Consider the following 13,552-nt stretch of genomic DNA (forward strand, 5'->3'; position numbering starts at 1 on the left):
TGTGAATGTTCTTCATTTTATTAGGGAAGGCATATTATGCGTTATATGAAAGAAGAAAGACGTAAATGCAAATGAGTCCAGCTTTGGGGAAGCAATCGTGTTAAAAATAGATATTTAAATATGAATGTGCTTAAGAATGACTTTTGGTACATGTGGCATTTTAAACTTTAACTTATTCCCTTTGATTGACCTTAAAAGCCTTTTTGCGCAGTGTTTTAGTTGAGTAATGCAGTGCATTTTCACATGGGGCCACTTTTACTTAAGGCGCTTCTGGTAATTTTGAAATGTGCTCTGAATTTGTTCAGCGAAATAGGGATTCCAAATTCATGAACTTATGTTTAGTGCGGTGGACAGTAGCGGGGGCTTATAAATTCCTCTAGTGTCAGTCTCCATTAAGATATGTGCCCTGCTTATTACACACATTAAACGCAAGTCTGACCATTCATTAAATCAATAGTTGAAATCTAAATGATCAACGCAGACCTCAGCATGAACATCTGCGGCGCACAATTTCTTGGAATGTATATGGTGTAATGCATGTAGTAAAAAATGCATTGCATTTGTCATTCCAACAGAAACAGTAAAATGAGAATGACAAATGCCAGGCATATGTCTCTGTTGGCCATTTGGTTTGAGATTCGTAAAAGCAGTGTTAATGTTTGTGAGGCACCATCTGTTAAAGCGACAGATGCAAAGCATTTAATTGCATGTTTGTGATGTGACATCTGTTGGAAAGATGCATGCAATGCATATGCTTTACAATATGTCTTTTGAGTATGGGATTCTTAAAAACAGTGTTAATGTTTGTGAGGCGCCATCTGTTGGAATGAAAATTGTAAAACAATATAGTTCTACAAATCTTCTGATGTGCCATCTCTAGGATAGAAAAATGCAATGCATATGCCTCTGTTATATGCCTTCTGGATTTGTAAAAGCAGTGTTAATGTTTGTGATGTTCCATCTGTTGGAATGACAGATGCAATGCATTTTATTACTACAAAGGTTTGTGATGTGCCAACTGTTGGAAGGAAAAATGCAATGATATGCCTCTGTTATATTTGATACATTTGAGAATGGATTCATAAAAGCCGTGTTAATGCTTATGTTACACCATCAGTTGGAATGGCAAATAAAGTGTATTTTATAGCTACAAATGTTTGTAATGTGCCATCTGTTGGAATGACAAATGCAGTTCATATGTTTCTGCTATATGCCTTTTGAACTGATTCATAAAAGCTGTGTTAATGTTTGTGATGCACCATCTGTTGGAATGACAAATTCAATGTATTCTATTACTACAAATGTTTGTGATATGCCATCTGCTGGAAAGATAAATGCAATGTATACCTCTGTTATATGCCATTTATTATGGGAGTCATAAAAGCAGTGTTAATGTTTGTGATGCACCATCTATCAGAATGACAAATGTAAAGCCTATGTCTGTTTTATGCCATTTAGTATGTGATTTTTAAAATCAGTGTTGATGTTTCTGATGTACCATCTGTTGTAATGAGAAACGCAATGTGTATTTTTCTGTTATTTGCCATTTGGTGTGATTCACAAGGCAGTGTTAATGTATGTGATGCACCATTTGTTGGAATGACAAATGCAATGCCTTTTACTTCTATAAATGTCTGTGATGTACTATCTGTTTGAATGGCTAAGACATAGCAACTGGACAGACACACATACACTTATCCTTTTATTAAGGTGGATTAATATGCAATGGAAAGTCATAGAAGAATGATTCCTGTTCCAAATCCAGTGAAGGAAATGTGGTCAAGGAAATGGATGGGTGGGCAGCCCAGCGTGTTCCCTCTTCTGTTTTGTGTTAGGCAGTCACAACATTTAGCTAGATTACAGCATTTATAGAAGTTCTGTCGTTCTTGTGCGTTTTTCTTCAGATTCTCTGGTATATTCGCCCATCCCAGTTGAGGGTTCTTCATTGATCCCTCCCTGCACTTCTGCAATGTTGAATGTAGGCACAAACAATGGATGAGTGAAAGGATTATTAGCTGCCATATGTGTTCCTTTTACTAATCAATAAGAATTATCTGATTAAATTGTATTCGTCTTCGAAGTTTAGGACATAAATGACAGAAAATTAGTAATTCTATTCGTTATTCCCCGACGTATCTGTGCTGTAAAAGACAAAGAAATGCAAACGCCCCACGGTCAACAAGCGGCCGCAGGATTTGAACCCTGCACGGTACACTTATAAAAGTAACGGAACTGCAGTGACATTTACTGGGGCGTGTGGTTCCTCGTAGCTAAATTGTTTAGCAAATAGCCATTTCATACTGAGAAGAGTTCTATTGATACGAAGTTGTTCCTCTAGACTTTGAAAAGGTTCCTAATACATGAACAAAACAGGAATCTTTAATGTAATCAGACTACAAGCAGGATGCGAATAGATGGAGAAAAACTGAACTGAGTCCGTGATGTTAGAAGCAACAAGAAGCCTTATAAAGTCAGGAATCCATTGGCCTTTTACAGACCTGTGATCTGTCGATGTCTATTTAGAGAGCTTGTTATAGATCCAAATAAGCATATAAAGATTCTTTCTGAGACGTTTACGTGGATGGCTCTGTTGGGAAACAAAAAACAGGACATCGCACTGAAGGTCCACTAAGAGTATGGAGCCGTAAGGAGGCAGCGCCAGGCATTTGAATTCTTCTGTGTTCGTGTTGTCAATATAATACTTGGTATTTTTGGAATCAACATATATAAGGAAGCTAATGAAATTGACTTTAACACAATTGCAAATGCGGGTTACGCTCGGGAAGTGAGACTCCTTACACTGATGGCACGCTCTGCTCTGTCGATCGATGTAATGTATACCTCTGCTTAAAGTAACCGACCGTCTTTAATATCCGCCGTTCGTCGATCTTTAATTATATACTGGACTTAATGATGCACGCGTTGATAAAACATTTTTCTTATACGGCCAAATGGAGAAAATATGTGTGCTTAATTGGAACATTTGTTTGGTTTATTGGCTCTTTTACAGGACAGGTCAGAAAATGCATGGTGGGCCAGTATAGGGGGCGCCCCTGAGCCCCAAACACCATAGGCACAACTCAGCCGGATATAATTTCAGGTTAAATAAAATGATTTTTATTTTACAACAGTACCTTGCCACAGGTTCAAATCAGTCCAGCTCTTCTGTACAATAAGCAATTAAGTACTTCCACCTCCTTCAACCACTCCTTCCCTGGAGCGTCGTTCACCTGGTCCCGACTTTGACTCTCCCGTGCGGCTCTCTCTGGTTTTTCATATTGAACCCGCGAGTACACTTTCGGCGCGACAATATTTCCCGCCGAAAACTCTCTGGTGGTCATAAGGAAGCCCCTAAAAATCCTGTTCTTTAATGACACTTTGTTTTTTTTCCTGGGCTGCACGGTTCCTTGTAGAACTATTGCTTGACCAAGCGCCATTATATTCCGAGACGAGTCCTTTGCATATGAAATGGGTTCTTTGTATTTTGAAAAAGTTTCTAAAATGTAAGGTGACCAGAATTTTTTGGTCCAATCCGGGGACGTGGGTTTGGGGGCTAAGAGGAGCGTAGACTACATGCAAAGCGAAAGCTTATCACCTGATTTCTCGCCAAAGTTGCAGGATGCGGTAAAGCATAACCTCCGTCAAAACACCGCGCATGCGCGCCGAGTTCAAAATTATCCTGGTGATGAGATCCATTCAAAAAAGTGAATCAGCTGAAACCGGGGACGAAATCTGAAACCGGGGACAAAACTGGGACATGTTTCTGAGTGCGGACAGTTGTTTGAAAACGGGGTCTGTCCCCGGAAAACGGGGACGGATGGTCACCTTACTAATATGCAGAAAAACACTGACATATTTAATGCATGGTAGGTTACCTATAGCAGGGCACTAACATATTAAGAAAACTTGGATTCCGCCTAATTTGTTAGTGTATGCTACGAGAGTCGTTGGAATTTCACCTCTAATTCCCACCAAAAGTGGCGAGCCGGCGCGGCTTAAGCGCCCAACCGTCCCATTCACACCGACTCCGACTCCATTCCATTATCTGTTACCATCTGTTCATGGTTATTTACTACTGTATATAGAGCCTGTTACAAATTTAAATATTGTAACATAGGCGCCTGACCGACACAGACTCACACCTGAGGCACAAATACAAATAAACTTTTATTTTTCTTCCCCGTGAGCCCCCACAGGCACAACACAGTCCCAAGTACACCAACCTAAAATCAAAGAAATATCCTCCACTCCTCCCAGGCAGCAGCAGCAGCAGCATCATCATCATCATCATCCTCATCATCCTCATCCTCATCCTCATCCTCATCCTGACTCTGGCACCTTGATTAGTGGCTGCAGGCTTCTTTTATAGCCCACCTGGAAGCGCTCCAGGTGGTAATTGGCCTAATTAGGTTGCACTTCCGGGTGTGGCTGCATTGCCGCCCATACTGGCTCATTAAGCTCCCCCTGGCTGTGGCCAGGGAGCCCAACAGGGATGAGGTCCAGTGTAACATAATTGTGGCCCGATGTAACCCAGGTGCCACCAAGTGTTCCGGGGGAGGTAATGTGCATCTCATGGCCGCTCCCCAGGATCCAGTGCCAAAGGGGCGTCCTGGCGGGCATAGGTCCCGGCCCTCCGCCACAACATGTTAAAGTTCTTTATGGAACCTTCATATGGATGGGTCTTGTAAAATCCACAATTTGGTTTCCCTATGGCATCGCCTTGATTAACCACTCTGGCACTCTTCACAGCGCCCAACAACCCCGTCAGGTTCACCCCTATGCAGCATTAGTCCCAGGCATCCCTGCAGGTGTCCAAACTGGGCTCCAGTCAGAGGAGCGCTGCCATCTCTCATGCTGAATTGTTCAGAAAATGAATTTGTCCCTTGCACTCCATCCATCATTTGGTCATCCCAGCTGGGATACAAACTGGATTGTGCCTCCATTCCTTTGATTCTTCCATGACAGCCTCCCAGGCAGGTAGATATCCACAACAAACCCCAGTTGGGATGCCAACCCATCCAGTTTAACTCTCATAGGTTTTTTTAAAAAAAATCCATCCCTCTTCGGTAACCATTGTCCAGAGCAGGGGCGTGGGGAAGCTGGAGCCTTTCTCAGATATATCAGGTGCAAGGCAGGAACAATAGCAGGACAGGGCACAGGGTGAACACACACACATATCAGGGGCCAGTTTACCAATACTAATTCACCTAACCTGGCGTTTGTTCTGTGGATGGAAACCCACATTACAATGAAGACAGCATGCAAACTCCACACATGGAGAACAAGACACTTGAACCCCAGTCTCCTTTAATTGCGAGGCACCGCCTACAGTTGGAACAGTTGTTCCTGAACGCAGATACGCTCAGCCAGGGAAGCCGTGCAAAGACAGTAAGTCTGAAACACTAACGACTTTGACAAATTTCTCAGCCCACTTAGCTAGAAAGGAGACTTCTGGGGCTCCAAATTATTTCTGGAAGGAACCAACGCTACACCATCAGAGAACACACACCTGCGTTCATCTGCACTGGGCCAAGAAGAGCCATCACCCTAAACACATTCAGTACGCATTCAACAGATTGGAGTACTAAGAGAGAAGACCCCCAACTCTAGTGCCCCTTCTCACCCACTCAGGTCTACTTTGTGAAGTGGTTTCAAGTCTCAGCCCAGACTCTTCTCATGTGTAACTCCCAGCTTGTGGAACAAGCTGCCCACCTCCATTATGAACTTCTGACTCCCTCAATGTGTTTGAAGACCTTCTTTATTTGTCTGGCGAATTTATCTGGTCAGCTGTTATTAGATTTTTTCAGCCTGGGAATTATAACTCGTGGCATTTTGTCCTGAGGTCTTCACTTGGGATGGTAGATTTTGTCAGCTCATCCTGTAACATTTGTTCCCAAACAGTCCCCCAGACAGAGGTTAACTCAATTATGTTAACCACTTCAGTAAGTCGCTTTGGATAAAAGCATCTGCTAAGCAAACAAATGTAAATGTTTAGGGCGTGGGAGAAAACCAGAGTAGTAGGAGAGGAGATCCGCACTCTTAAAGTTTAAAGTGTCACAACGGTTCTTCAGAGCGATGCCATAGGGGAACCGTTTTTGGTTCCCAAATGAACCATTCACAAGAAGGTTCCAGAAAACCATCTTTATTTATATCTGCAAAACATTCTATAAATAAGTATGAATAGATGATAACAGATTTGTGTAATACCAGTGGGTTCCTCATTTTAAGAGGACAGTAGCATAAGCACAGTTCAAGTTTTCTTCATCTGTGCTAGCTTACTAAACATTAAATGTTTCTGTTTTGTCCACTAGGAATGTTTTCAGTACTCCATGAATCAATTTCAAAGGCAAAAAAACCGAAACGGAATGCATTGAGAGAAACTGAATCTTCCACACGGAGATCTGGATTCGACGTTCTGGCATTCTGACGTTAAGCGTTGCGCCACATCATCCGGATTGCTTGTCAAGAGCTTTGATTTTGAGTCGGTTAGTTGGCGACTCTGAACCGACCCTGTAAGAATGAGTGAAGGTGCCCTTTCACAGACTGGCACTCAGTCTTGTGTTGACTACCAGCCCAGGGTTACCAGATAAGCTCACTCTCACAATCCTTCACCCCGCTCCCACCAGACAAAATCTAAAGTTTAAGCTGCCGTTGTGTAAATGAACGCACTCACCACTAAACCCTGAGAAGACGCCGCTACAGTGGAACGCGACGTTGTAAATCTCGCGATGCGGCCTGGCGTCTTGGGTGCCTAGCAACCACCGAACTGAGTCGCGCTGTCTGATAGTCTGCGGTTGCCTTCTTCTAGTTTTTTTTGTCTCGCTACCGGCATGTCATACACCGGTTTTTTAGGCAACACTCGCGTTTCTAAGGAGGTGCGCGAATTCTACGAGTTGAAGCAGAAAGCCGCCGAGTATTACCGAGCCAGCGGAATCGTGCAGAATCTTGAAGATGCGCTCAACCAAATGTTTTATGACAAACCGGAAGACATGTGCGGTTACCTGGTATGTAGTCTCGAACAGATTTAATTCATGTGTGCTCTAATATAGCTTACGTGTGCACGAGGGTGCGAGAGCCTGGGGTGGACATGGTGTTAGAATTAAATCACAGGTCAGTTTCAGCCGGAGGCGTCGTGAATCACGTGATGCTGGGTGTTCGTCTGTCCCATGGACCGTTTCCAGCGGCTGCTTTATTCCATCCACTCGTTAGTTAAACGTGAAAGGTCACCGAGCATTCGTAAGTGGCTCGCTACAGAGGGCGACCTTAAGAGCAAATTCCCGAATTAAGATCGAGCACGTACATGAGCTGTCGGGCAAAAAAATAATATGGGGATTTCACTTGGACAAAAAAAAAAAAAAAAAATCAGCTCAAAATTCCAAAATGTGCAGGTGAGGTGCACTTGCCCAGTAGAGTAAAAGTATGGGGTCATGTCCCAGGTGGTCCCTGCATGTGCTTCCCATGTCTGCATGGGTTTCCTCCTGCAGTCCAAAGACAGGTTAGGTGGATTGGTGATGCTAATGTACACTGGCCCATAATAAGTGTGTGAGTGTGTTCACCCCACGATAGGCTGGCACCCTAGAGATCCTTGGACTTTGTGGATTGGCTTTTGCCCTGACATTCTAAGTGATGTCCCAGGTGGACCCCCAGTCAGGTTTTCGACCCATCTCAAGGAGAACTGGGAGTTTGAGTGACACAGCAAAGGGAATGTAAGATTTCCATTTTTGATTTTTAATACATTTGCAAACCTTACTGAGAACATGCTGTCACTTTGCTATTATGAGGTATTGAGTGCAGCTTGATGGGCAGACAATGTTCAATATATGCATTTCAAATGAAACCTGCAACAAATAAAGTGTACTGAGAGTGAAGGGGTCTTTCTGAATGTTCTGTACTGTATGTGGTATAGACACGCAGGTAAATGTGAACTGGACACTGTTGCAGTTTGGTGTGGAAGGCGCTTTGAAAGGCGCTATACAGCACTCTACTAGTGGACACTTAGCCTTAAAAGCAGGGCTGTGGAGTCGGTAGATAAACCGTTTGACTTTGACTCCTTAGTTTCTGGTACTTCTGACTCCGCCTGCCCGACTCCGACTCCTCTGTATTTAATATGCTAATGTATTTTCCATGTTGATTGAAGGAAGTCATTTAACCACAGAACTACTGGATAGGAAGCTGATGCTCTACCGTATCAGCCAGTTTAAACAAAAGACAAGAACACCTGAACACACAGCAGGCCACAGCACACACCTACACCTACATGGTTACACTTGTTTACACTCAAATTAAATCTTAAATAAAATGAAAACACTTTTTGTAATGTACCATAATCCAGATTACAATAAGTGAATGTCTGGTTGTATAATCGCTCAGCTCAACTTCACACTAAGAGCAACACAACTATGCACTGGGCTTTATTCTTACATCAGATAAGTACTTAATTATGACTATTGTTTCTGAAATAGGACATTTGAACTTGCTGTATTTTTTTTTTCATTACAATCGTAACTTTATTAAGAGTCGGTACATTTTTGCTGACTCCAGGCCCCCAAAATTGTCTCCAATTCGGACTCCTCAACTCCGACTTCGACTCCACAGCCCTGCTTAAAAGTGCGGAGGAGTTCTCGGGCCGAGTGCTGCTCTGAAATCCCAGTCACGCATTCTGACCGAAGTGTTGAGATGTGCATTCCTGCCTCTTAGACGACTTTTGTATTTTAAGTATTTGTAGTTTTTAATGACCAGCATAAGGTTAGACTTTACCTACCTATGTGCGTTTGGTGATTTTTTTTTTTTCTTTCTTTATTTTCAGTCAAATTACTTTGCCAAACTGTCACAACCTCCAGTTATAACCAGGCTGTTAGGAAGAGAAGTTTACGACGGGATGGGCCAACTAAGCATCCAGGTGGATGTCTACTGCACCGTTAAGAACGAGGAAAAGGTAATCCAAGCGTGTTGGTGCCGGACATCAAATGTGTAGGAAACCCTGACAACGTTAAATCCCGTTTATGATCTGTTATGGGTGAGTGCGGCGGGTTGACGTTTGCGTAGCGGGGATGAAATAAGCTGGAATGTGTTATAATGTGAAATGTTTTGTGACTGAAACTTACGTTTATATTTTTATTTATTTTACTGAATTCCAACAGGTGGCTCTTTTATTTGTTTCTTTTGTGTACTGCTGCTGTGGCAACTCCTGGTCACATAACCAGCATTGTCTGATGTGTGACATCATCACCACACGGCTCTAAAAGATGGTCGTTAAGGGAAATGACCAGCAGATGAAAATGAGAAGCGAAGTGTAGTCAGGGTTAGCAGGGCTCGAAACAGGAAGAGTGGATTAAACCAGGAGAACAAAGGGACAAGACGGGGCGAAGCGAAAACGAAACCAAGAGTGCAGTCCTCTGGCTAGGGCCTAATTGAAAAGACGCTAAGAGTAAGAGATTTTTAAGTTTAAGAGGGTTTAAGTATACGGTGATGGCTGCCATATTTATGTGTATCTTCAGCTACACCATTGACATGGCGATCGAAGTCATGTGACCTTCAAAACAGAGTCACGTAAATAGGGAAAACGAAAATGTCTACTGACTTTCATAGCCTAAATTTGAAACGTAAAATCAACATCCGAATATGAATCGTCATAAATCAAAATCCCAAAATGCACAAAAGCATGCATATAAAAAAGTTTGTTATTATAGTTGTGGTTTGCCTGTCATGTCTCAGCTAAGGTTCAAATTCATGTTTTGTGTCCCTCTTGTTCATTTTTGATTGCGTATATTGTTCTTTAGTTTTGGTTTTGTCTTTTATATAAGCTGCCTCTGTTATGTTCCATGGGTTTTGTGGGTGATCCCCCAAAAGCCAGGCCCACCTGCCCAATAGCGCCAGGAATTGCCCTCCGCCCTATAAATCTGGAGGGTCTTCCACAATCCCTGGCGGCTCGCTGTAATGCGCTGTGGAGTCTGTGAGCGATTTTGTGTTTTGCTGTCTTTGTGCCTTTTGTGTATTTTGGAATTTGGACCCTCTTTCTGTTTTTTTGACCACTTTATTGGGATTCTTCATTGGGACTTTGTTCGCTTTTCCTTCAAAGAATTCATTTTGCCGTTTGTGCTCTCCAGAGCTTGTTTTTTGTTACTGAGCACTGTGTTTAGAATAAATCTTTTATTTTATAAAGAAAACTTGCTGGGGATTGAGTATGATATCCCCCTCTACTGGGCAGTTTTGGAAGTGCTTTTGGAACGTATGACATACAGTAGGTGCTTTGGGACTCTCGGTCTATGACATTGGCATTCCCTGTATAAAAGTGTTGGAATAACACTCTGTTCCTTTGGCGTGTAATTCTTTTTTTTTCTTGCCATTTTGTCTCCAAGCCTTTGCTTTGTTTTTACTTTCTCGTATGCGAAGTACAGGGGAAGTATTAGAATCATCCAAAAATTTGACCTCGAGATTTTGATGAATCTTGTCGTTTTAGACCTCCCTGAGTCTGAAAATACCATTTTTGGAATTATGTCTGTGTGTCTGTTCACAACGCGAGCGGCAGACTCGCCGCAACTTGACTGGGTGTTGGGTGCCAAAGGCGTCAGGGGGGCTTGCCCCCTTAGTAAAAATATAAACATTGTCTTGGTTGTTCTCCTCAAATTTCCATCCCCATATCGGAGTATACAAGAACGTTTAGGGGAGACCACTCCCCATTTTTTCACATTGTTTTTTTACTCTAGTATTTTTTTCTTATCCTTTTTGTTGTGACCAAGCTTTGCCTCTCAAGTACTTTTTAGCCTTTGCTCTTCATCTCCTGCTCACTTTTCAGCTGCACATCTCCTTGTACACCTCCTTACTAGGCCTCATCGTGCCTTTCCATGGATTCTCGTATCAGTTGTATGCTGATGATACTCAGTTGGACCACAAGGTCTCTGCTGGAATCTTGGCCTGTTTCACTGATATCTTAACTTGGATGAAGAAGCTCCATCTCAGCATAGCAAAGCCAAACCTCCTTGTTGTCTCAGTCACCCCATCTCTGATCAGCTCCGCTCATTTGCTCTAAAGCTCATGTGATGACGGTAGACAATCTTGTGGTCGGGATTGATGACCAGCTGTCTGTCCTTCATTGACCACATTGCAACTGTCTGTTGTTCATGCAGATTCACCCTGCAGAAGATCAGACCATCTCAGATCAAGTATGCGGCACAACTTCTGGTCCAGGCTTTGGTTTTGTCACGTCTGGACTGCTGCAACTCTGTGCTGGCGGGCGTATCTACGTGTGCTTCCAAAACACAGCAGATTCTTCAAAATGCAGTGGCACGTCTTGTATTCAACAGGCCAAGACAGACAAGTGTCACTCCTCTTTTCAGGTCACTCTACCTCGTCCCTGCTGTAGCACACTAGATGTTCAAATCGTTGTCTGTGGAGGCACTCATGAGGTCCTGCGCTCTTTGATAATATTTTTGATATTTGATTCTTCACCGGTGGTCCTAGCCCTTAAAGAGCCACAGCTAGGAGGATATCATTTTAGACTATTTCAAGGTCAAAGATTACAAATCTGATGTTATTTTTTGATTTTCGATCCTTTACTTGGGATGTAGGCCTCTATGGACCCCATCAGGGGGTGAAAAAAGACAAATTTCAATTGCAGTCAAGAATATTTGGACTTTTTAACTTTAATTTCAACTAAAGCATTCATTTTAATATTTCAAATATTTGGCACAACTATTCTTGTTTATGATTTGCTTCCAACCTTGTAGAGTAAATCATTAATTTCTTAATGACACCCTGAATTAGGGCAGTTTATGCTAATGTGGATGCTTTTGAAGATATTTTTTCATTTATTGTGCTAATTATGCTTCATGCATCAATTAAGCAATATTTTGCAAAGGAAGACTCAAATATTTACAAGTACTTTTGATTCTGGCACATCCAAAAATTGATGTAAGGTTCCCGGAGGACAGAAGCCCACGGTCCCATCTTGCCTCCCCATCTGGCCGGGGTCCCCCGAGCACAATTGTCTAATTATCGCAGACAGTTGTCAAAATCTTCCAATTTTCCCAGTGGCTTTACATTATTTGTGTTTACTCAAAACAAAATTAGACCCAAATAGTCATCACCTCCATGACCAATAGATCCTCTGAGACAGACAGACAGACAGACAGACAGATGCTGCATCTCTTTAGATTACGTTACATGGAGGGGCCCCACACCACAAACTGCAAAGGCTACCCCTACACTCAGACTATTGATGGTTATTTCTGGGTTCATTGGCCAAAGATCATCTCTTTCTGTTTCACTGCTAAGATGACAAAGATTTCATCCAATTAATTAATTAATCAGCGCAGGGCTTAGTTAAGACCCCCATGGGTCCTGTCTGTGCACATTTTAATTACATTAGTGATATGTTAAAAATTCAAAGAACATGGATAAGTAGTGCTGAAAACGTCTGGGCCCCTTTCCCCACCAGTGTAGTGCTCCACTCACTCAAAACAGCCAAACTGATGTGAGGCCTCCTAAATGGGCCAGGAAAGCAGGCCGGAATTTGCACTGGTTTGTCCAGAGGACAGATAGAGACCCACCAATACAGTCTGGCTTCAGTCAACACCGGGGCCAAAATACACTTGTAAATCAAAGTTCAAAAATGTAATCTTACTAGGGGGCAACCGGGTGTGGTTATCCGGATATACAATTTAAAGAGTGTGGCAGGAGGCTGGGGGCCGGACCCAGCCAGAATGCCTGGAAGGATCGGGAGGCAATCTATATGTTCCCCGGGCCACGAGGGGGCAAACACCCAGGATAGCAAGGGGACCACAGGGAAGTAGCAGGGAGGCTCAAATCCATGGGGGCCCGTGGCTAATGCCAGGAGGCACCCCAAGCCTCATAAAGCCCGGGAGATCTGCATTTCCGCCACACCTGGGAAAGTGGAGGAAGGACCATCCAGCGATGCCCATAATGATTCTGGGTGCTCATGCGGCACTTCCGCCACACCAGGAAGTGCCACCGGAAGAGCGTCTTTAAACACCTGGAGCACGTCCAGGTGACTATAAAGGGGGCCGCCTTCCTACAGTCAGGGAGCGAGAGTCGGGTGCTGGAGGAGGACGAAGCTCCAGCGAGAGGAAGAAAGGCGACCCACGGACGTTAAAAGGCCCGTGTATGGGTGACTGGTGCGGGAGCACTGTGTGTGTTGTGCTGGGGACATTTATTTAATAAAAGCGTGTGTTTTTCTAGAACTGCCGGTGTCTGTCTGATGGTGTTCGGGCTAGCTCTCACAAGAGCTATGTTGCACTTCTCCGTGATCAGAAATATACACCTGACTTAATTGTGGTTTCTTCGAAATTAAACTTGTCGTGGCTTTAATTGTTGTGGGACCACAGATTCTCCTAGCGTATGGTCCATTATTGTGTAAATCTACGTTTTGAGCATTGAATGATGCAATCTTGAAAAGTTTATTGTAGATTCAGATATTTTGCCTGTAGTGTTTGTGGATTTCACTTTCACCAAACAACAAATCTTTTAATTCTCACGGATACGCCTCTTCATTTGGAGGTAACACTACTTTTCCCTGATGTCAACACGAATTAGA

At 43.1% G+C, this 13,552-nt stretch overlaps 1 protein-coding gene across 3 annotated transcripts in view; it reads left to right on the forward strand.

Moving 5' to 3' along the window:
* The first annotated feature begins 6,780 nt into the window (after positions 1-6,780).
* The window catches only part of eno4 (enolase 4), a 76,550-nt gene continuing 69,778 nt past the window's right edge, over positions 6,781-13,552 (forward strand). For all 3 annotated transcript variants that reach the window (XM_039737226.1, XM_039737234.1, XM_039737242.1), the window contains exons 1-2: positions 6,781-7,004; positions 8,807-8,935. In XM_039737226.1, coding sequence (XP_039593160.1) covers positions 6,831-7,004; positions 8,807-8,935 — 303 coding nt within the window. In that variant the 5' untranslated portion in view covers positions 6,781-6,830. The remainder of the gene's footprint in view (positions 7,005-8,806; positions 8,936-13,552) is intronic.

This window comes from Polypterus senegalus, chromosome 1 (genome assembly GCF_016835505.1).
Source record: "Polypterus senegalus isolate Bchr_013 chromosome 1, ASM1683550v1, whole genome shotgun sequence".
In the NCBI taxonomy this organism is placed as follows: Eukaryota; Metazoa; Chordata; class Cladistia; order Polypteriformes; family Polypteridae; genus Polypterus; species Polypterus senegalus.